This window comes from Crinia signifera, chromosome 4, assembly GCF_055691185.1.
Source record: "Crinia signifera chromosome 4, ASM5569118v1, whole genome shotgun sequence".
NCBI lineage: Eukaryota > Metazoa > Chordata > Amphibia > Anura > Myobatrachidae > Crinia > Crinia signifera.
This window is the reverse complement of record NC_139220.1, coordinates 132555664-132576682: the sequence shown is the minus strand read 5'-3', so window position 1 is coordinate 132576682 and position 21019 is coordinate 132555664. Positions and strand designations below refer to the sequence as shown.

Here is a 21019-nt window from a genome sequence, read left to right as displayed (position 1 = left end):
TATTAAATACCTCATTTTTAAAATAGACTGACAAGTCAACTAAGGGGGTATTCAATCCAGGGTCCTGTCTGCTGGTACATCCCGACAGTAGGAAACGTTTTCGGTTCGCTCACATGTTTAGCGACAGACAGGATGCAATGTCCCACCTGCCGATTGGCGAAAACGACTGCTTTTAAAGTTGGCTCCATTCTGTCGTGCTGCATCTTCAATGCCATCAGGAATGACAGCATTGAATAGGCATCCACCGCAAAAAAAAGAAAAAAGTGGAATGGCTAGAGGCAGGGAGGGGGATGTACCTGTTCGTTGCACATAGATTCATAATCTCCTATAAGGTCAAACACTTCACTGGAAGGAAACTTTTGGAACGAATTCAGGAATTCCTGGTAGAGACTCATTGTAGCTGAAAAAAAAAACAGAAGCAGTGACAGAACGCATGTTTTTAGGTTACATTAGAAAGAGATATTGCTCTATCACTTACCACTTTCTCCCGGATCTTCCTCTCGCATCATGACTGCACTGAGTGTGACATCTTCAGTGAAACTGGGAGAGTCAAAAGAGGTAAAAGCTCCTGTCCACTGAGGGGAAAAGGAGGCTGTATATGCACCGTCATCCATATTGGAGAGCTGCAATCAAGCAAAATAGAAACAGAATAAGTTCTAAAACGGGACCACTGCTGCACATTTCCAGTTTAAATAAAAAGACAACCATTTCTCTCTAATGCAATGTATTGTGCAAACACAAAATCTACATTCTCTACATTATCAGTATCTCTGAGAGGCTGAACACAATGAGCACAGATAAGTATTCTGGAAAAAAGTTAAAAGCAAAAAAATGTAAATAGCTTGCAATTTATATCGATAGAACAGTTTAGAGATTCTGTAAAAGATCTGCCTTTGAAACAGAAAAAAACAATAGGATTACTGGCTAAGCCTTTTCTATGGTTCCATAGGGGACATTTCCTCTACAATAGTGGAGCCTTGGCAACAAAGTGTTAATGTTTGAACAGCACAGGCTGCTCCTCTCCTATACCCCACAACCCGTCTCCAACAGACAGTTTTGGCTACGACCATGTTGTCCGACTGGTCTTTTACAACCTTGCCCTTCCTTAGATGATTCACTTGAAAAAAAAGCTCAATAGAATGCCTGGCATTCAAGAATATTGATGGGAAGGTGGCATTTCTGTGCTGTTCTCATCTACGCTAGAGAACATGTAGTGAAAAGTCACAGCTCGCATCTTTCGTGACCAGGACCCAATCCGGAAACAGAAATGGTCGTCTCATGTCCAAGTGGGAGAATAAGTGAGGAGAGCAGGAAAAAGGTTAGGGGATGAAAGTTAGATTTGAGTATCATCAGCATTGAATTGATATTGGCAGTCAAAAGAGCTAATGCGTTCACCTAAAGAGGACATAAAGGGGTAGATGTGATAACGGAGGAGAAGTGATGAAGTGCCTGTTACTTTATCACCGGTCAATCAGATCCTGACTATTAAAGTTACAGGCTGGGTTTAAAAAGGGACAGTTCTTTGACTATTACTATGCTCTTAAAATGAGATCCTTGGTGCCGCCTTTGTTTTCCCCCACTTTTTCTCTCGCTCTCAAATTGAAAAACACAAAAAGTACAACCCAGATTTCTTATCTGACTTATGTTCATTCTATTTTTGAACTGGGTGTATGATGTTTGTTAGGATGCGGTTTTCTAAATTTTCAATAAAAACAGATTACAAAAAAATAAATTAAAAAAGGGACAGTTATGAGCTGATTGGCCATTGATAAAGTATCAGGCCCTTTATCACTTTTCCACCGTTATCACTGCTTCATACATCTACCCCACAGAGAGAGAAGGAGAGGACCAAGAACAGAACATAGGGGGACACCTGCTACCTACTGTTAGTGGAAGTGGGGTTGGGGGGGGGGGGGGGGGGGGGGGGGTCATGAGAGGAGACAGAAAAGGAAAAGGTCAGAGAGGTAGGAGGACAGTCAGGAGAGGCCAGTATTACGCAAACCAAGGGAGTGAGGGGTTTGCAGAAGGAGAGGGTGGTCCATAGTGTCAAAAGCAGCAGAGGTAAAAAATTTGCAAAAAAGTAGCGGCCTTTTCATTAGAGCCTCACTATGGGCCTTATTCTAGTTCACTGACAAAATCCTTCTCCGATTGACAAAACCATGTGCACTGCAGGGGGGCAGATGTAACATGTGCAGAGAGATTTAGATTTGGGTGAGTTCTTTTGTTTCTGTGCAGAGTAAATACTGGCTGCTTTATTTTTACACTGCAATATAGATCTCACTTTGAAGTAAAACCCCACCCAAATCTAATTCTAACATCTGCCCCACCTGCAGTGAAAGGTTGTGCACCCTTATGCAACCGAGGTGTTGCAGATTTTGTATTTTACTTGCAAGAGCAAATAAAAAAAAAAAAAATGTACAAAAAAAATAAATAATAAGTCCGACATGATTATCGTAATTCCAGGCTTTACATCAGAAAAATCTAAAATTCCAGAAAATGTGTAAACATTTTATAGCCTTTCAAGATCAATGTTTTGTATTTTGTTTACTGATAAGCTTAACTGCACAGTTAAGCTGATCAAACTGGTGTACAATAAATGGAATAGCTTGTATACTTTTCACCTATAAACCGCAACTGCAGTTCTGCATAGAATAGCTTCAGTTTTATAGGTCAGAGGTTCTCAACCTCGGTCCTCAAGTACTCCCAATTTTTTCCAGATCTTTACACAGAATCACTGTGGATCTTTTAAAATGTGTCAGTGAGTACTGAGTGCACTTGCTGAGTGACCTAGAAAACATTAACTGAACTGTTCTCAACCTTGGGGTACTTGAGAACCAAGGTTGAGAACCGCTGCTATAGAGCATGTGCTTTAACCCCTTCAGTGGCAATCCCGGGAATTTTCCGGGCTGTGCCTCAGTGCACAGTCTGGCAAGCCCGGAAAATTCACGGGATTTCCCCGGTTTAGAGCCGGGCAGCGCTGCTGAGTTCAATCACTGAACTCAGGCATCTTTGGCGCTGCCCGGCTCCCTCCCCTCTGCCGTGCCTCCTCCTCCCCCCTCCGGGTTTTTCTATTGAAGCTGGCGTCAGGGACGGGGGCGCAGGTCCGGGCAGCGGCTGATTGACAGTTCAGCTGCGCTGCCCGGATCCAGGGAGGCAGTGGTGTTTTTTTTTTTTTTAAGGGAGCGGTCCCCATAAAAAAAAAAAACTCACATAGTGGGGAGCAGACCCCCCCCCAAAAAAAACACCACTGAAGGGATTAATGTGCAGCTTTGCCTTCAAAAAACACAGTATACAAACATGTCCATTTGACGACTTGCAATCCCTGATGTTTTATAGTTTCAATTGAACCTTAAAAGGTCCTTAAATTAATGTTTTCACTTGATAGAATATGTGCTAAAAAAATAAATAAAAAAAAACACCACTGAATTCATACTACGTAACTGTATGCAATATTTAAAACCAGCAAGAGAATAGAAACGTGCCTAGAAAATAGGTTTTAAAAAATCTGTCCCAAGTAGCATTGGAGATGCTATTAGGAAGGGACTATTGCATATTTTGGACACCTGTTGCATATTGTGGACAGGTGTACATTTGTAATTGCCAAGGTCACTCGTGCCATAGCCCCTACCTTGCTTACCTACTTCAAAATTACCTAGACATATCTCGGTCTCAAAGCTCAATCATATGGCATATAATCAATGCAACAAAATATCAGATCACACTCAACGGGAAGTCTGCAGTCCCACCATCTTTTCTCCATAAAAGTAGCAAGATGGAGCATAGAAAACAAGCAATAGATAATATAATTGACGCTTTCTCCTCCATATGGTTGCCTTGGCTGACCTTTCAAAAATGCAAGATCTTTTGGGGCTGTACATTATATGAATGAACCACCTTGACCTAGTGGATTTTTGTACTCACTATACGATTGTAGGTGTCTCACCTTTATTCATTCGGCTCAAACCTATACAGTACAGAAATCATTACTAGGGTATATCCAATTATTTTGCCTGATGTATTTGTCTGTCCCCCCCATTCATTTTTTGGGTTTAAATTAAAAAAGGAGAGAAATAAGGAATTTGGTACTTACCGGTAATTCCCTTTCTCCGAGGCAGCAGGGGACACTGCAGTCTACACGTGTGGGATAGTGTGGGTGCATTGGAGGAGTCGGCACTTTAAGAAATTTGAATACAGCTGGCTCCTCCCCCCGCTATCCCCCAGCAGACTCCAGTCTTAGAAACTGTGACCGAGAGAGGATAGGGGCCAGGGCTCGATCCCTGGAACAGAGGAGACACTTTGCAGAAGAGAAAAGATTAGCAAGAATAACTCATAACAAGAACTCACAACTTGCAATCGGCAAACATTCAATGTTAAAGTAAAACAACTTGTAAGATGGCAGGAATAAAGCGCTGGGAGGGCGTGCAGTGTCCCCTGCTGCCTCGGAGAAAGGGAATTACCGGTAAAGTACCAAATTCCTTATTTCTCCTCCCAGCAGCAGGGGACACTGCAGTCTACACGTGTGGGATAGTACCAAAGCACTAAACCCGGGAGGGAGAGCGCTGAGAATCCTGCAAAACAGCTCTGCCGAAAGATGCCTCCTCACTGGCAAAGCTGTCAAACTTATAGAACTTGGCGAAGGTGCTAGCACCCACCCAAGTGGCCGCCCTACAAACCTGTGTGAGCGAAACACCTCTGGCCACAGCCCACGATGTGCTTACGGCCCTTGTTGAATGGGCGGAAATCCCTGAAGGGAGGACCTGGTTAGCCCTAGCGTAGGCCTCCTTGATTGTGAGGCACAACCACCGAGCCAGCGTCTGCTTGGACGCCGGCCAACCCTTCTTTCCTGCTCCATACAACACGAAAAGACTATCCGTCTTTCTCCACGATGCCGTTCTGGAAACGTAGATACGCAGAGCGCGCACCACGTCCAAGGATTTCATATCTCGTGAAAGGGCTGGAACCACAATAGGCTGGTTCACGTGGAACGACGAAACCACCTTCGGAAGGAAACCCTGGCGAGTTCTGAGTTCCGCCCTGTCCTTGTGGAAAACCAGAAACGGGGAACGACAGGAAAGAGCCCCAAGCTCCGACACCCTGCAAGCCGAAGCCAGCACCATCAACATGACCGTCTTCCACGTCAAGAACCTTAGATCCACCGAATCTAAGGGCTCAAAAGTATCCGATCTTAGGAATTTCAGAACCAACTCCAAATCCCATGGCTCTGACGGCGGAACGAAGGGAGACTGTATACGAACAACCCCTTTTAAGAAGGTCTGTACCTCCGGAATTAGAGCTAGCCTTCTGTGAAAAAACACCGATAGGGCAGACACCTGGACCTTCAAAGACGCCAGTCTGGGACCCTTCTCTAAACCCGATTGTAAGAACTCCAAAAAACAAAAAACGGGAAAGATGAAACACTGCCCTTGGTACTGATCTAGCTTCGCACCAGGCTATGTAGGATTTCCAAATCCTGTGATAATGAGAAGCGGTCACCTCCTTCCTAGCTTTCAGCATAGTTGGAACTACAGACTGCGGTATTCCACGTCTCCTTAACAAGTCGGCTTCAACAGCCACGCCGTTAAACGTAGAGACTCTAAGCCGGGGTAGATGAATGGTCCTTGTTGTAGAAGATCCTGTCTGAGTGGGAGACGCCACTGCACATCCGCTTGAAGAAGCTTGAGGTCCGAATACCAGGCCCGTCTCGGCCAGTCCGGGGCAATCAGAATTACTGAAGCGGACCCTCTTTTTATGCGCTTGAGCACTCTTGCTATGAGTGGACACGGCGGAAACGCATATATCAGCTGGAAATCCCATGGGATGGAGAATGCATCCCCCGCCAGAGCTTCCGGATCCCGAGACCTGGCACAATACCGAGGTACCTTCCGATTCAACCTGGAGGCCATCAAATCCATCTGAGGCATGCCCCACCTGACCGTCAACTGATGAAAAACCTCCGGATGAAGGGCCCACTCTCCCGGGTGGAAGTCCTGTCTGCTCAGATAATCCGCCTGCCAATTCTCCACACCCGGCAGAAACACCGCAGAGAATCGGGGAACAAACGCCTCGGCCCATTCCAAGATAGGACGCACCTCGCGCATGGCCGCACGACTTTTGGTTCCTCCCTGTCGATTTATGTATGCGACCGCAGTCGCATTGTCCGACTGGACTCTTACCGGACGTCCCCTGAGCAAGTTGTGTGCCTGACCCAAAGCCAACCTGATTGCTCTTAATTCCAGGACATTTATCGGAAGACTTGCCTCCTGGGCCGACCACCGCCCCTGAAAAGTCTGGTTGAGAACAAAAGCTCCCCAGCCCCTGAGGCTGGCGTCGGTGGTCAGTATCGTCCAACTGCATGGACTGAAACTCCGGCCCTGGAGTAAATTGGGAGTGTGAAGCCACCATTGAAGTGACTGACGAGCTGCTCTTGACAGGGTAATCTTCCCATGTATCTGTAGATGCGACCCTGACCACTGTGACAGTAGGTTCCATTGGAACGTTCTGGTATGAAATCTGCCGTACGAGATGGCCTCGAAAGAGGCTACCATCATCCCCAGCATCTTGGTGCACAACAGGATCGAAACTCTGCCGGGAGCTAGGACCTGTCGAACCTTTGACTGCAGCGCCGCGATCTTGTCCATTGGAAGAAATACCGCCTCCTGCGCCATATCCAGAATAAGGCCCAGAAATTGAAGCCTCTGTGTTGGATTGAGTTGAGATTTGCCGAAGTTCAAGATCCAACCATTTTGGACCAGAAAAGAACATGTGGCCAGAGCGTCTGCTATCAATTTGTCCTGAGAAGCCTTTATCAAGAGATCGTCCAGGTACGGGATGATCGTTATCCCCTGTAACCTGAGTACCGCCACCATGCAGGCCATGATCTTGGTAAAGACCCTGGGAGCGGACGACAGGCCGAAGGGCAGAGCCCTGAACTGGAAATGAGAAGCCTGTATTGCGAACCTTAGAAACCTCTGGTGAGGTTCCCAAATAGGGACGTGCAAATAGGCGTCCTTTATGTCTAGCGACATAAGATATTCTCCCGGTTCCAGTGATGCAATCACGGACCGTATGGACTCCATCTTGAACCTGTTGTAACAGATGTATTGATTTAGATCCTTGAGGTTTAGGATAGGCCTTACGGAGCCGTCCGGTTTGGGGACTACAAACACATTGGAGTAAAACCCCTGTCCCCTCTGATGTTCTGGCACCGGTATTATTACAGAAGCGTCCAAAAGCTTTTGAACTGAATCCTGTAAGGCTTTTTTTGTCTGATCCAGCTTTGGAAGGCCCATTGGAAAGAATCTTACTGGAGGTGGCGCTGAAAATTGAAGTCTGTATCCCTGTGTAATAATTTGCAAGACCCACTTGTCCCTGCAGTGAGTCTTCCAAACCTGAGGGAACAACAACAGACGAGCGCCCACCCTGGATTCTCCCACTAGAGCCGGAAGACCGTCATGCCACGGTCTTGTCGGAAGCCTTGGGCTCCTGGCGACGTGCTGGGGCAGCAGCGGCCGCTGCCGTTCCCGCCCCTCTACCTCTGCGGCCTCTAAAGGCTGTAAAACCTCCTCTGGGCTTGCCTCTAAAGGCAGAGGAGCCTCGAAAGGACCGAAAGGATTGAGTGAGGGACCACCTCTTAGGCGGAGGAGCGGCTGTAGGTAAGAATGTAGACTTACCCCCCGTGGCCTGGGAGATAAGTTTATCGAGCTCTGGCCCGAAAAGCATATCCCCTGTGAACGGCAAGGCTTCAACAGCTTTTTTAATTTCAGCCTCAGCCTGCCATGACCTCAACCAGACCGACCGTCTGGCCACCACAGCTGACGCAGAAATTCTGGCTCCTAGAGTCGAAATGTCTGCCGCTGCCTCACCTATGTAAGTTGAAGCATCCCTGATGCCTTCCGCCATAGGCAACAAATCTGCCACAGGCATATTTTGCTCCAGACCAGCCACAAGCTCAGCAGCCCATTGCTCCATGGCCCTGGCCACCCAAGCAGAGGCCAAAGCAGGACGCAAAAGGACCCCTGCCGTGGAATAAATGGTCTTTAGTGAGCAATCTAAACGCCTATCCTGCGCCTCTTTCAAAGAGGCCACCCCGGGGACAGGCAGAGTGGCTCGCTTAGATAGCCTGGATAGCGAGATATCCGGAGTGGGAGGAGTCTCCCACTTGGCCCTGGATTCAGGAGAGAAAGGATATAGTGTCCTTAGGCGAGCTGACACCTGGAATTTCCTATCCGGACACTTCCATATAGAGAGGAGAGGAGAGTCTAATTCCTCCGAATCCGGGAAACACAACTCCTGTCTTTGAGAGCGTCCAAAAATGGACACCTGGGGAGTAACCTCAGGCTGCTCTAATTTCAGAGTGGACCTAACAGCTCTAATAAGCCCCTCCACACCCTGTGATTCATCCTCCCCTACATCCAAGGGTTGGATATCCTCCACAGGGGGAAGAACCTCTCCTTCCTCTATAATATAATCCTCATGGTCTGAATCATCAGCCAAAAACAGAGAGGGCATAGCCTTTCTTTTAATTACAGCAGCAGGCGAAGGTCTCTTAGCAGGACCTGCCATAGACTGAGTTAAAGAGTCCACTGACTGAATTAAAGATTGAGCCCAAGCAGGCTCTGCAGAGGTCAGTCTAGAAAGCTGAGTCTGAAACACCTCTCTATCCTTCCTAGAGGCAGCCATTTCAGCATTCAGATTAGACAGCAATGATTGCAGCACCTCTGAGGAAACAGCAGCTGCCTGCACAGGTGCTGCAGGAGCAGCAGTAATTTGAGAAGCCTTATAGCAAATCTCACAGAGGGAGCACCCTCTAACATGTTGTGTGTATTGCTGCTTACAGCTCTTGCAGGAATAAACCTTCAAAGCAGCCTTAGATGAAGTTGCTTTTCCTGCCATCCTGCCCAGTAAATGTAACAATACTGACAGACACACAAGAAACACCCCAAAAAAACAGCCCAACAGCAGGGAAATACCCAGTAAAGTAGCCCTGAAGTCTGGCAAGTTACAGGGGAAGAGGAGCCAATTAATAACCCCCGATTCTTGTGTGTGTAATGTACCCCTTAAGACTTACAGTGTCCCTGTAGTCCGCTGGGGAGCGCTGAGCTGCACAGGTAACAGAGGTCCCGTTTTGTACAGCAACTGCAGAGAGAGAGCACCGTAAAAGCCACCTCACAGCTCAAAAGCTCAGAGAGAAGAGAGAGAAGCAAGCTCCGCCCTCCTATCTTACGCTGTGGCATGAAAACTAAGCCCGCCCCAAACAGCCGGCATACTGGAGGGTGCGCTGACGTCACCACCGCGACTCAGCTCTTTCTCTGCCACCGACCATCGCGCTTAATGGCCGCCCCCTGTCTGGCGCACAGCGCCCTTACTTGTCACCGGCGTCCCTGGAGTTCGGGGGAGATAGCCCAGGACCCGCGACGCACACCGCATGCAGCTGCGGGCGGGTCCCCGGAACGGAGGCTCCGGTGGCTGGACAGTGGAGGGAGGCTGCATGCAGGCCCGACCATGTCCCTCCAGGGTCCCACGTCGCAGACAAGGCATTCCCAGCCTGTCTGTGTCCAAGTATATATAAAAAAAACAAAAAAGAAATAAAAAGCCTAATCTCCTTAGGAGACATAGCCCGGGAGTCCGACTCCTCCGGGCACTTTTTCTAAGACTGGAGTCTGCTGGGGGGAGGAGCCAGCTGTATTCAAATTTCTTAAAGTGCCGACTCCTCCAATGCACCCACACTATCCCACACGTGTAGACTGCAGTGTCCCCTGCTGCTGGGAGGAGAAAGTAAAGTGTTTTAAAAACTAAGTGTGCTATTGGCTACTTATTATTCAGATTATTAATAGTTTTCTTGTATATAACAATGTTACTTTGTAGCCAACATTTGTTATATTAAGTGTCACTGACAGAAAACTATAGCAGCATCTCCATGTGTCATGAATAAAGACCACAGACTTTTCTATACCCATTACAGGGGATTTGAGTTTACAAGCTCTAGTGCTGGGGTAGCCAACCCTAGTCCTCGAGAGCTACCAACAGTGCATGTTTTGCAGGTCTCACAGAATCACAAGTAAGCTAATTAGCTCCATCTGTGTATCTTAAAATGTGTCAGTGATTAATGAGTGCAGCAGCTAGGTTGTCTGGAAAATGTGAACTGTTGGTAGCTCTCGAGGGCTAGGGTTGGCTCCCACGGCTCTAGTACAACTTTAGGTCACAAATGTGGTTTTTGATTAAAGTTTTTCATTCTCGTTATATACCATAACACCACCAGAAAACCATTTGCATTTTGTGGAAGTACTTACCATGGAAACGTCCCTGAAACGCCCAGGAGTCTGAATTAAATGTGGCGATCGTACTGCGGAGCCGATTATTGCAGACATATCTGGAGGCCTTGTGTTCCAGGGCTGTGGAGTCACTAGGAAGGGGGGTGAAGATTACATATATACAATTTATCAGTTCTTACCACAATTGTAAAGTGTGATTAACTTTAAATAAATGGGCCCAAAACAGAAGGTTATACATTCACAAATAAATGCAAATAGCCTTACTAAAGAAAAATGAGCCAGTAAGTAAAGTAAATACATATCTTGGTTATGCTAGCCACATATGGCTAGTAAGGAAGCAACACAAGATGGCTTAGGCTTTGTATAGCTGTGAACACATTAGACAACACCACCACAAACTATGCAATGACGTCACTTAACACAAGCTAACCAATCCTACTTTGGTGTCGGAGGAGAGATCCGGGAGTCCTCTGAGTGGTATGGCTTCTTATTGCCTTACTCCCACTCCAGCTCTCATCAGCTGCAATAATGCATTAAGGAAATGCCAAAGATGAAAAATAACAGTACAATGCAAAGAAAATGAAAATTAGATTAATCTAGCCATGCTAATAGTCTATAAGGATTAATTCAGATTGCCTGAGTGATCCATACTGGCAGAGGCTGATGGTGCTAATTGATAAAATAACAACTTTGCACTTACTTTGTTTTTAAGCAGTGACTACAATTTGACTGACCATTGACCGTCATAATCCAATAAGAAGGGAGGGTCATCTTTCAAGCAGCTAGGGTTGTGCACAATACAACACAAACAAAACAAAAAAAAAGTTTTGTTTATATTGTGTTCAAGCAGGTGGTGATACTGCAGAGATACACTGTAGCTGCTCTGAGCGAAGCACGAGGACCACCACCTTTGTTTCATGCTAGGGTCGTGCAGCCTACAGCCCCCTTTTCCTAGAGCAGCCCTACTATTATCAGCACTGTAAAGAAGATGGTGTATTTGTAGTGTATAAGGCTGGGGAATTATTTCCTGGCATGAAGAATATCAATTCTTCCTTTATTTACACGAATAGTCAGGACATGTGTCCATGTATATGTTAATGGTGGAAGTGAGAAGACATGGCAAACCGTGGGTCCATTTAAAGAAAAATAAATGCTGAAATACAAGGGCATCTAAACATTGCTGAGAGCAGGTGCATTACAGTGCAAGTTTACATATCTTACATAAAAACATGGCATTGCAAGGGAAGTCTTCATAAGTCTTCCCTTTATACTAAAAGGCATTCAATGTAATGTAGGAGGGCACTGTGTCCTAGCAAAATCCAACAAATTATTTCAAACAATATATTTTTACATAGAACCATCCAACTGTGGTTATTCAAGAAACCTAAAAACAAGTAAGGATACCAGATGCCCTTGGATTGGAGCTTTGGCGTCTGGCAGCTCTGGAGGTTTCAGGGTCTCGGATGACTGGAGAGGTCATATACTCGAGTGTCCTTCTGTAACAGAATAGAAGTTTGCACTCAAATGAATATGCTAGATTTAGGCAATAGAACCAGAAAACTGTGACAGAAGACATCAAGAATGTGATAACCAGAATTTTTCTACTCTCTAAAAAAGGTGTTGTAATGACTGAAACAATTATGTCATACTATGAGAGGGGGCAAATACGCATTATAGCACGTATATATACACACTCTAAATTGCAGACCAGGGACCCACTTTTACTAAATAAAGTATGTCTAAAGTGGCGCCAGGGAGTGGGAGACCTGCGGCAATGCCTAGCACTTAAGAGACTCACAAGAGTGCCAGGAAGCAAGAGAGCCAGCTGCAGGAGAGCCCTGTGCCGGTAAATGGGAAGCCACTGATTAGGGTGGCCAATCCCAGGAACGGCGGGATCCCAGGATTTCAATACGGGATTGGAGTATCCAATACCGGGATTTCAGGATTAGAGTGCGCACGCTCAGACGTTGCTGGCTGTACCCGACCCAGGTGTGTGGCCTGCGGAGTATGACCTATGACTACCTTGCTAGACAGGCCGCATTGTCACATCCCGCTACCAGCCACAGCATCGCTTCCCAGCTCCCGGCCATACATCCTGCCGCTCTGATGCTGCCGCCACACCGGACCCCCAGCACCGCTACTGCTGCCGTTGTGAGGGCGACAGGGCTTTTTTTTTTTTTACTTAGGTATGCCAATCCCAGGGTTGCACATCCCTACTGCCGATGCTGGTATAAGGAGACCTGCCTCTCTTCTTTAACCTCCACCCCCCCCCCCCCCCCATATCTTTATCTTTCTTCTCCCGACACTTCCCCTTCTCTCCTCTTCTCCCTCTCTGACAGACCCTCCTCCTACACCCCTTTCTGTCCCTGACACACACACTCTTATTCTCACACTTTCACTGATACCACTCTCTCTCTCACACTCCATTCATGTATGAAATGGATTGGCGATGGTGATGTTAGAGTTGAATTCCCTTTGCATTTGGTGGAAGATTGGCAACTAAAAATACTTTTATATGCTTCATTTACTTAATTTAATTGTGAACAAAAACAGTAATGTTTAACCCGCTGCACCTTACGCCGGCTGCATCCCTCATAGGTTTGTATGGGGGATGTAAAGCTTATCGCCATTCTACGATCAGGAGCCCATAGGCTACAATGCACTGCCGCCATGTGGTCAGCTGAGAGTATCACAGGGACAGGGTCCTTTTGGAGCCCTGTCCCTGCAAGTGGGGGATGATACGGGCAGTACGGATGGTGTAATGGTTAGCATTACTGCCTCACAGCACTGAGGTCATGGGTTCAATACCCACCATGGCTCTAACTGTGCAGAGTTTGTATATTCTCCTCATGTTTGCGTGGGTTTCCTCCGGGTACTCTGGTTTCGTCCCACAATCCAAAATATACTGGTAGGTGAATTGGCTCCTAAAAAAATTAACCCTAGAATGTCTGTGTGTGCGTGTATATGTGGTAGGGAATATAGATTGTAAGCTCCACTGGGGCAGGAACTGATGTGAATGGTCAAATGTTATCTGTACAGGCTTGGTTTGAAAAATGACAGCTAGGAGCTGATTGGATGGTGATAAAAACCAGACACTTTATCACTTCACCAAGCTTATTAGTTCTACCCCTGAGTTTGAAAAATTACAAAAGCTGGTTGGTAGTTTATATCCATCCACTTTATCTCCCTCCAAGGATTAGTACATAGTGGTCTTTTTTTGCATAGGTATACAGCTTACTTCTTCACCAATGCATTGCAGGAAGCTAGATTGACAAGATGTATTAAAATCTTGTCTGCCAAAGCGTGGGAGTGAAAACTCTCCCCTCCAGCTATTGCGGCCAGCTCCATCACAGCGCATCAGCATCCCCGGCCGGCTCGCTATTATCGTGAGATCACAAGACAGTTAGGAGCTGAACACATGACAGGTGGGAGTAGAATGGCTGGAGCACCACTTATCATACTCAACGAGTTTTAATCACTCGTTAATAAATAATCCCCATACTATTTTACAGCCGGAAATTCTCTTGATAAAACTGATCGTGGAGTGTGATGCTGAAATACCAATAATACGCATATCACAGAAGAACCTCCTAGAAACTATTAAATCTATAGCTTATGAATAAAAACCCAGATAGCGCACTATACATCCGTCCCTACGTAACGTAGAGAACTGCACCTCATCCCCGCCGCATGGAGCCTAAGTGGGGACGTACTAAAAGGAATAACAGCCTAGTGCCGAGCACACAAGGCCAGTGAGAGACTACTTGTAAACCTGAACAGTACACGCCATAGCAGGTGCCCCTGCTAACTCAGGGAAGTCAAGGACATGTGACAGCTTCCAACATGCTCTGTATACAGTATATGTAGTGGCCATGCCTGTCTCCGTTCTTACCGCCCCGGAACAGCCTGTACCGGGACATCGCTCTCATCCACAGACAGCCTGACGGCCAGCTCACCTGTCCATGATAGTAGCTCACTGCTACAGCTACAGCTACAGCAGCCACAAACTTCCCGCCAGGCTCCTACTGATGACATCCACACCAGGACTGCTACCCGCCGGACACTCTACAACGCTAGACGATCCACTTCCGGTGACATATATCACGTGCCGCCATCTTTGTTAAGGGAACATTCCAGCAACTGTAATGTGTACTACACTCATTTTCTTATGTTACACTCATGTTTCAGTAAATAGGTTGTTTTGTTTATGATCCATTTTCTCATTGGTGTAATATTCATTAAGTTGATGTTGCAATTTTACTTCCCAATTGCTCCCACTGTAGGGTTACCACCCACAGCCCACCCACTGACCCGCACCCAGCCCTGCCCCTTGACCCGTCTTATGTTGTTGTTGTTTTTAACCTTTGCTTCAATTTCATTCTTGATTTTGCACACCATAATGCCAGTTACATGTTACATCACACACAGTAATGCATACCCTCCAACAGTTGAAGGGCAGAAATCGGTACACATTTAGGAAGGGGCGTGGCCATGGATAAAGTGGGTGTGTCCTTGAGTAAAAGTGGGCGTGGTCTTGTCCCCAGCCACCCTGACACAGCACCTGATGTGGTTTGGTGGGCTGCTGGCATATTAAACAAGTATACTTATTTAATATGCCAGCAGCCCACCAAACCACATGTGACATGAGCTGCAGGCCTGGATAGACAAGACTGGAGTGATTTTCAAAGTGCAGCCTGCTGAGCAGAGCCACCTACTTGCTTTGCGCTGTAGGTGATGTGTGGCACCGGCTGAGGCTTTGGACGGTCCGCTGTAAAGTCGGATCTGTGGGATGGATACCCCCTCATGCGTGCCGCGGCTCAGCTGCCCACCGTACCCCTCTCCCCCACAGAGATTGGCGTCCAGACAAACAGTGAGGGCAGAGACGGCCTGCCGCCTTTCCCCTGACTCTGAGTGCGCGGTGCCGGCGCGTGACGTCATGACGCACGGCCCGGCCCGCAATGCACTCATGGGAACGGGAGGGGGAGAGGGGAGAGCCGGCGGACCAAGCAGCACACGCCGGAGCGGGGCCAGGGAGCTCCAGGAATGATTTCACGGCACACCCGCTGTGATTGAAAAATCGGTATATTCGGTACATACTGGATTTGCCGGTACAGACTGTTAAAAAACGGTACTGTACTGGCAAATTCGGTACAGTTGGAGGGTATGGTAATGCCAATTACACATTATACCAAACACCGTAATGCCCATTACACGTTATATTAAACACTGTAAGGCCCATTACACATTATGTCACACACTGTAATGTCCATAGAAAAATTAGAGCATATGGTGAAACGTAAAATATTAACGGTGCACTGTTTTAAACGGGATTTCTACTGCAGAACATCGTAGCTGCTTGCACTGTTTCAAACGGGGTAATCCTATTTCAGATTTCTCCTGCAGAACATTGCTTGCCTTTAAATCTATAAAGGCTGTTATTGTTTTTCCTGTGCTATGTCAAGAACTTAGAAATATTGGGATAGTGTTACTGCTCTTACACAGGGTTGCCGACTTTATTATTCTCCTCTCCGGGAGAAGCCCGGAGAGGAGAGTTTTAGCAGCCGCCCAGGGGGGGGGGGGGGGGGGGGGGGCTTAAGAGTGACATCACTAAGCCCCACCCCCATGATGGTAAAACACCAAATTCACGGATCTCAGTGGAGTGGGCGGGGCTAAAATGACACGATTGTGCCGTTTTAGCTCCGCCCACTCCTCTGAGACCCGATGATTGCAGCATTTTAATGCCGCGATCCGGGGGACAGCGGGGGTCCCCCCTGAATCCGGGAGGGTTGCCCACCCTTCCGGGGGGCCGGGAGGGGGTCCCGATTTTCGGAAGACTCACGGAAATTCCGGGAGGGTCGGCAACCCTGCTCTTACATTTGTTAGGTTTGATTAGCACCTTTTTCTGGTGGGGGAGGTGATTTGGGAGGGGCAGCTAATTCAGGATGGACATATGTCTCTTTAGGCTGATATATTGAGTATTGGTTGGGACATCAGTCCTTTAGGACGTTAGGGGTCTAGTGTCTGAAGGGTAGGGGTCTAGTGTCTGAAGGGTCTAGTTATAAAGGGTCATCTATAAATTAATATCTGCATATACCGGCATTAAACCAAAGAAAACCAGAAGGAAAACACCAAACCATCATTACTTCTGAAAGACTGCATTATAACCACAAAACTCAGGAACATCATGTGGCCTTAACACGCCTTTGCCATGAGAACACCTGGACCAGGCCCACAACCCCTATGGCTGAGAACACCAGGACTACCCCTCATGGTGAGCATGGAGCTGTGAGGGGAAGCACCAGGGCCAGCCTATGTAGCTATACTTCCCCCATACTTGAATGTGCCCCCCACTTTCTCCAGTGGGCAGCTCACACAGCTGTAAGGGGCACCAGTGTCTGGTGTGTCATCACTTTACACTTTATCTCCACTTTTTCTCTTCACCAGGCTTAATACATCTGCCCCTGTATACATAAAGGTGCCCATACACGTTACAATTATTGTATACGATATCACATCTCATCGCATTGCATAGGTTTTGCTATACAATGAGTATGTGCAGCACATACTTTTTGTACTAGATCTCATCTCATCGCAAAACCTATGCAATGCGATGAGATGCGATATTGTATACAATAATTGTAACGTGTATGATGGACACCTTAAGTCCAGTTCCACTCCCAGGTTTTCTCATCAAAACTAATATTTGCTCTAGTCCAGTGGTTCCCAAACTGTGTGCCGTGGCAACCTGGGGTGCCACGGAGCAATTGCAGGGGTGCTCTGCGTTGGTGGTTCAGGACCAATTCAGGACCAATTCAAATAGTCAAAACCGGTGCTTATGGCTTCCAATCATAAAATATGTAGAAAAGCAAAAGAAACTCCTTTCCCTCACCACCTAAATGAACCTAAGGATAACATATAAACACAATTTATTTAGTTTAACTTTTCTCTAACGTACTCAATAAGAAACTATTCTCCTAGGGGTGCTACAAAAAAATTGTAGTACTATAAGTTGTTGTGATTTGAAAAAAATTGTGAACCACTGCCTCAATAGACATTGAATCAACTGCCTTAAGAGTACATATCAAATATAATCGGAGTGGGAGCTGGTACCCAGGAGCATAAGATAGCCAAATTCATTTACAATGCCATTCTATCACTGGCCACCAAACATTATTCCCTTTGGTGGGTACAATTTGCAAAGCCTGGTAAATTCCTGATGCAGCCCTGTGGGTAGGTTCTGGTGACATACATACAGCCTCTAGTTGAATCTGATAGTGTCATAACGTCCAACATCACCAATTCCATTAGGAACGAAAGGGTAGATATACGGTAGGTAACGGCACATAACCCCTCCATTGATCCGAGTGAAGGTGCATAGCGCAGCAGTCTGGTGTTGATGCAATGTCTCACTTCTCAGTCAGCTCTTAGTAAAATCTCACAATATCTCCTGTGCAGCCGAGAGCCATCAGATACCGCAGCCAGATACAGCACTGTCCCTGCAGCCGTAAATATCGATAGTAGCAAGTGTCAGAATAGGCTGCGCTGCTATCAGCATGCTATCTTAAAGCTAGCAGTGTTGATGATGACAGAAGCACATAATCGCTCTGTCATGGAGCATGCTTCTCCTTCATACGTGGGGATAAGAAATACCAATGCTAGGAATGGAGATGATATCGCTTCCCAAACTGGGTGCCTTGGGATACTCAGGGGGCTTCCTTGGATTGGTGATCTAGGACAAATTTATAATAGTTATGGACAAAGCAATAGGCAAAACCAGATTTTGTGGCCACCAATCATGGAATATATGGGAAAAAAAACATAATCTAGTTCCTCACTACATAATTGATCCTAAGGATGACATATAAACACAATTTACTTAATTTAATATTTTTTCTAAATTTATCAACAAGAAACTTTTGACCTAGGAGTGCCGTGAAAAATATTCTAATAATCTAGGGCGCTATGGTTCAAAAAGGGTTGGGAGCTACTGGCTTAACCCATGTAATACTTTCTGCAACATTTGGGGAGTGGTTGCTGCTGTGGCTTCTTATAGCTACAATTAGCACAAATGTTCCCAGAAAATCTCCCTGGAAAAACTCTAACAGATCAAAAGATTTTCTGCATCTTGGCTAGCTTTCAAGCTAAATCACATGCAACTTTATACTTAACTTCAGCAGATCTAAGATAGATAAATACAATAAACCTATTTATCAGCAATCCCTTCAATTGGAAAAGCAAACAAACAATCTCCCTGCGGCTTACAGTGACCTCCTGGTCTGGGATAATTTTTATTCCATGCTTTCAGTATAGCTCTTAATAGAGAGTGGGAAAATGTTCTTGACAAATTTCTTTTGCTTTAAGTTCTTCTCGGCAGAAACCAAAGGGGTCTATTTATTTAGCCATTAAGAGAGAAAAAGTGGACAGAGATAAATGACCAAACAGCTCCTATAATTTTTTCAAAAACAGTTTATAACATGTCACATATGAGCAGACGGCTGGTGCTTTATCTTCATACACAATAATTGATCTTCAAGGCATAATAAGCCCCCCAAAATCCTGAGGTGTGAAACAACCCAAACTATGCCAGAAGGAATCTCACTACATTTCCATGATTAGTATAAAATACATAGACCAGGACTTCAGTAATAGAACTTCCCATTCTCATTCAGCTCCTTCTGGCAGTGGACAGGCACAAGCAAGCATATATAGTACATGAAGTTCTAGATCAGATCAGTGCACTACTATTGTCGCATCTTACGATCCCACTGATTTTAAGTGTCAGCAAACACTCAACATGCAAGACTATACAAAAAAAAAAAATCAATTCCACGGATGCTATTCTAATCAATAGATGTTCACAGTCTACAAATCGGTTGGAGCCTTTTTTTTCAATTACACAATATTTTATTATTATATAACAAGTAAAACAACACTCTAGATACATTTGTATGTTGTATTTTCAGAGCTCTTATCCTATAAGGTGGTCCAGACAAATGGGCATATGTAAGGGAGAAGGCATTCATCTTAACACGCCTCAATACTAGAACCCTTTTTTTTTTAGTATTATTATTTAAACCAGTATTTTTCCCACTATGGAACATGCAGTCAAAAAGCTCTGGATGGTGGAATACAATAATATAACTGCAGGGGGGCAGATGTAAAATGTGCAGAGAGAAATTAGATTTGGGTGAGTTATTTTGTTTCTGTGCAGGGTAAATACTGGCTGCTTTATTTTTACACTACAATATAGATCTCACTTTGAAGTAAGACCCCACCCAAATCTAACTCTCTCTGCACAAGTTATATCTGCCCCCCCCCCCCCTTCTGCAGTGCACATGGTTTTGTCCATCTAAGAAGGATTTTGTCAGAAATAGTGAACTAGAATACGGCCCATAAAGAGCATGATTGAATGAGCTCCCAGGCATAGGAGGGACATACCCAGCGGCGTAACTATAGCACCGCAGCCCCCCGCCACCGGGGGGGGGCGCTGTGCATGTGGGGGCGCCGGGGGCTGCAGTGCTATAGTTACACCCCCCCCCCCAGTCTGCTGAATGGGGGCGGCCATTTTGTGGTGGTCCTCAGCAGAAGAACGGAGCCGCCGGGACCAGCGAGATAGGTAAGGCTGCGGGGGATTGGGGGGGGGTTTGCAAGGGAGGCGGGTGCTTGGCAGGGCGGCGGTGGGGGGGGTGCTTGGCAGGGCGGCGGCAGGGCGCCCCCCCTAACGGCGGGGGGGTGCCCAAAACGTAACTACGCCACTGGACATACCCAAAGGGCCAATCGGACTGATATCCTGCAGACAGTGGATAAAGTTCCAGGAAGGCCTGGGAGCTTATTTAATCATCCCATTGTTTGTTTATCGTGAACATCTGTTGACTAGAATAGCGCCCGTGGACCTGCGGGTGAATTAATTTGTATAGTTTCAAGCAACAGAGGGAAAAGTGTTAATAGAATGTAAGGGCATGCCGCACTAAAGCCACCCAGCCCAGGGGCACCGCACCCCACACCACTGTTACCCTAAATTGGGTCTACAATTAGTCAGCAAGGAGCCACATGATAATGGCTCCTTACTTGGTATATCTGAACTAAGAGCTACCTACCTTGGAGCAACCCCAGACTACTCCATGTGGCATATCAGGACCTGCATCTCCGCCTAATACAGGCTCCTCTCTGCCTCTCACAACATACATACAGATAGTGTATAGGTGCCCCTGGACTGGTTGGGCTGGGTGGCTTTAGTGCGGCATGCCCTTACATTCTATTAACACTTTTCCCTCACTAACACTATATATCTCTTATTTTAATTACATTTCATTTATCTCTCTCCTTATGTATAGCTTCGGCTTCCTATCACTAATTATTAACACTTAGTATCTCACTGGCATGCCGCACTGGGCCTCCTAGCTTATGATAGTTTTTGGGGTGCCACACCCTGCACCTAGATATAGCGCTAGGGACCCCCAATATACAGAGAAGCCTTGACGCGGCTTGGGGGCATGTCATACACCTGCGCAGGTATATGTAACCAATATCTCTGAATTCTATTATCATGTAGTGTTCAAGATTGGTTGCTAAAACTATTCAGTGTGCCGGGGAATCAATGTCTTGTTACTTACTAAGTATTAACCCCTCCCTTGCATGCACCTGAAAAGTTTTACTGAACTAATTTGAGCATCTACCACTATCTGTATGTATGTTGTGAGAGGCAGAGAGGAGCCTGTATTAGGCGGAGATGCAGGTCCTGATATGCC

At 46.3% G+C, this 21019-nt stretch overlaps 1 protein-coding gene across 2 annotated transcripts in view; it reads right to left on the bottom strand.

The window, feature by feature from the left end:
* NUP107 (nucleoporin 107) overlaps window positions 1-14360 on the bottom strand; it is a 49485-nt gene extending 35125 nt beyond the window's left edge. Inside the window, exons 1-6 of one of the 2 annotated variants that reach the window (XM_083182508.1) lie at window positions 14228-14360; window positions 11676-11767; window positions 10711-10791; window positions 10290-10402; window positions 479-623; window positions 297-400 (exon numbers count right to left, since the gene is read on the bottom strand). In XM_083182508.1, coding sequence (XP_083038634.1) covers window positions 297-400; window positions 479-623; window positions 10290-10402; window positions 10711-10791; window positions 11676-11767; window positions 14228-14235 — 543 coding nt within the window. In that variant the 5' untranslated portion in view covers window positions 14236-14360. Of the gene's footprint in view, window positions 1-296; window positions 401-478; window positions 624-10289; window positions 10403-10710; window positions 10792-11675; window positions 11768-14163 lie in introns of both variants that reach the window. The other variant, XM_083182507.1, reaches the window with a different exon arrangement.
* Window positions 14361-21019: the final 6659 nt, after the last annotated feature.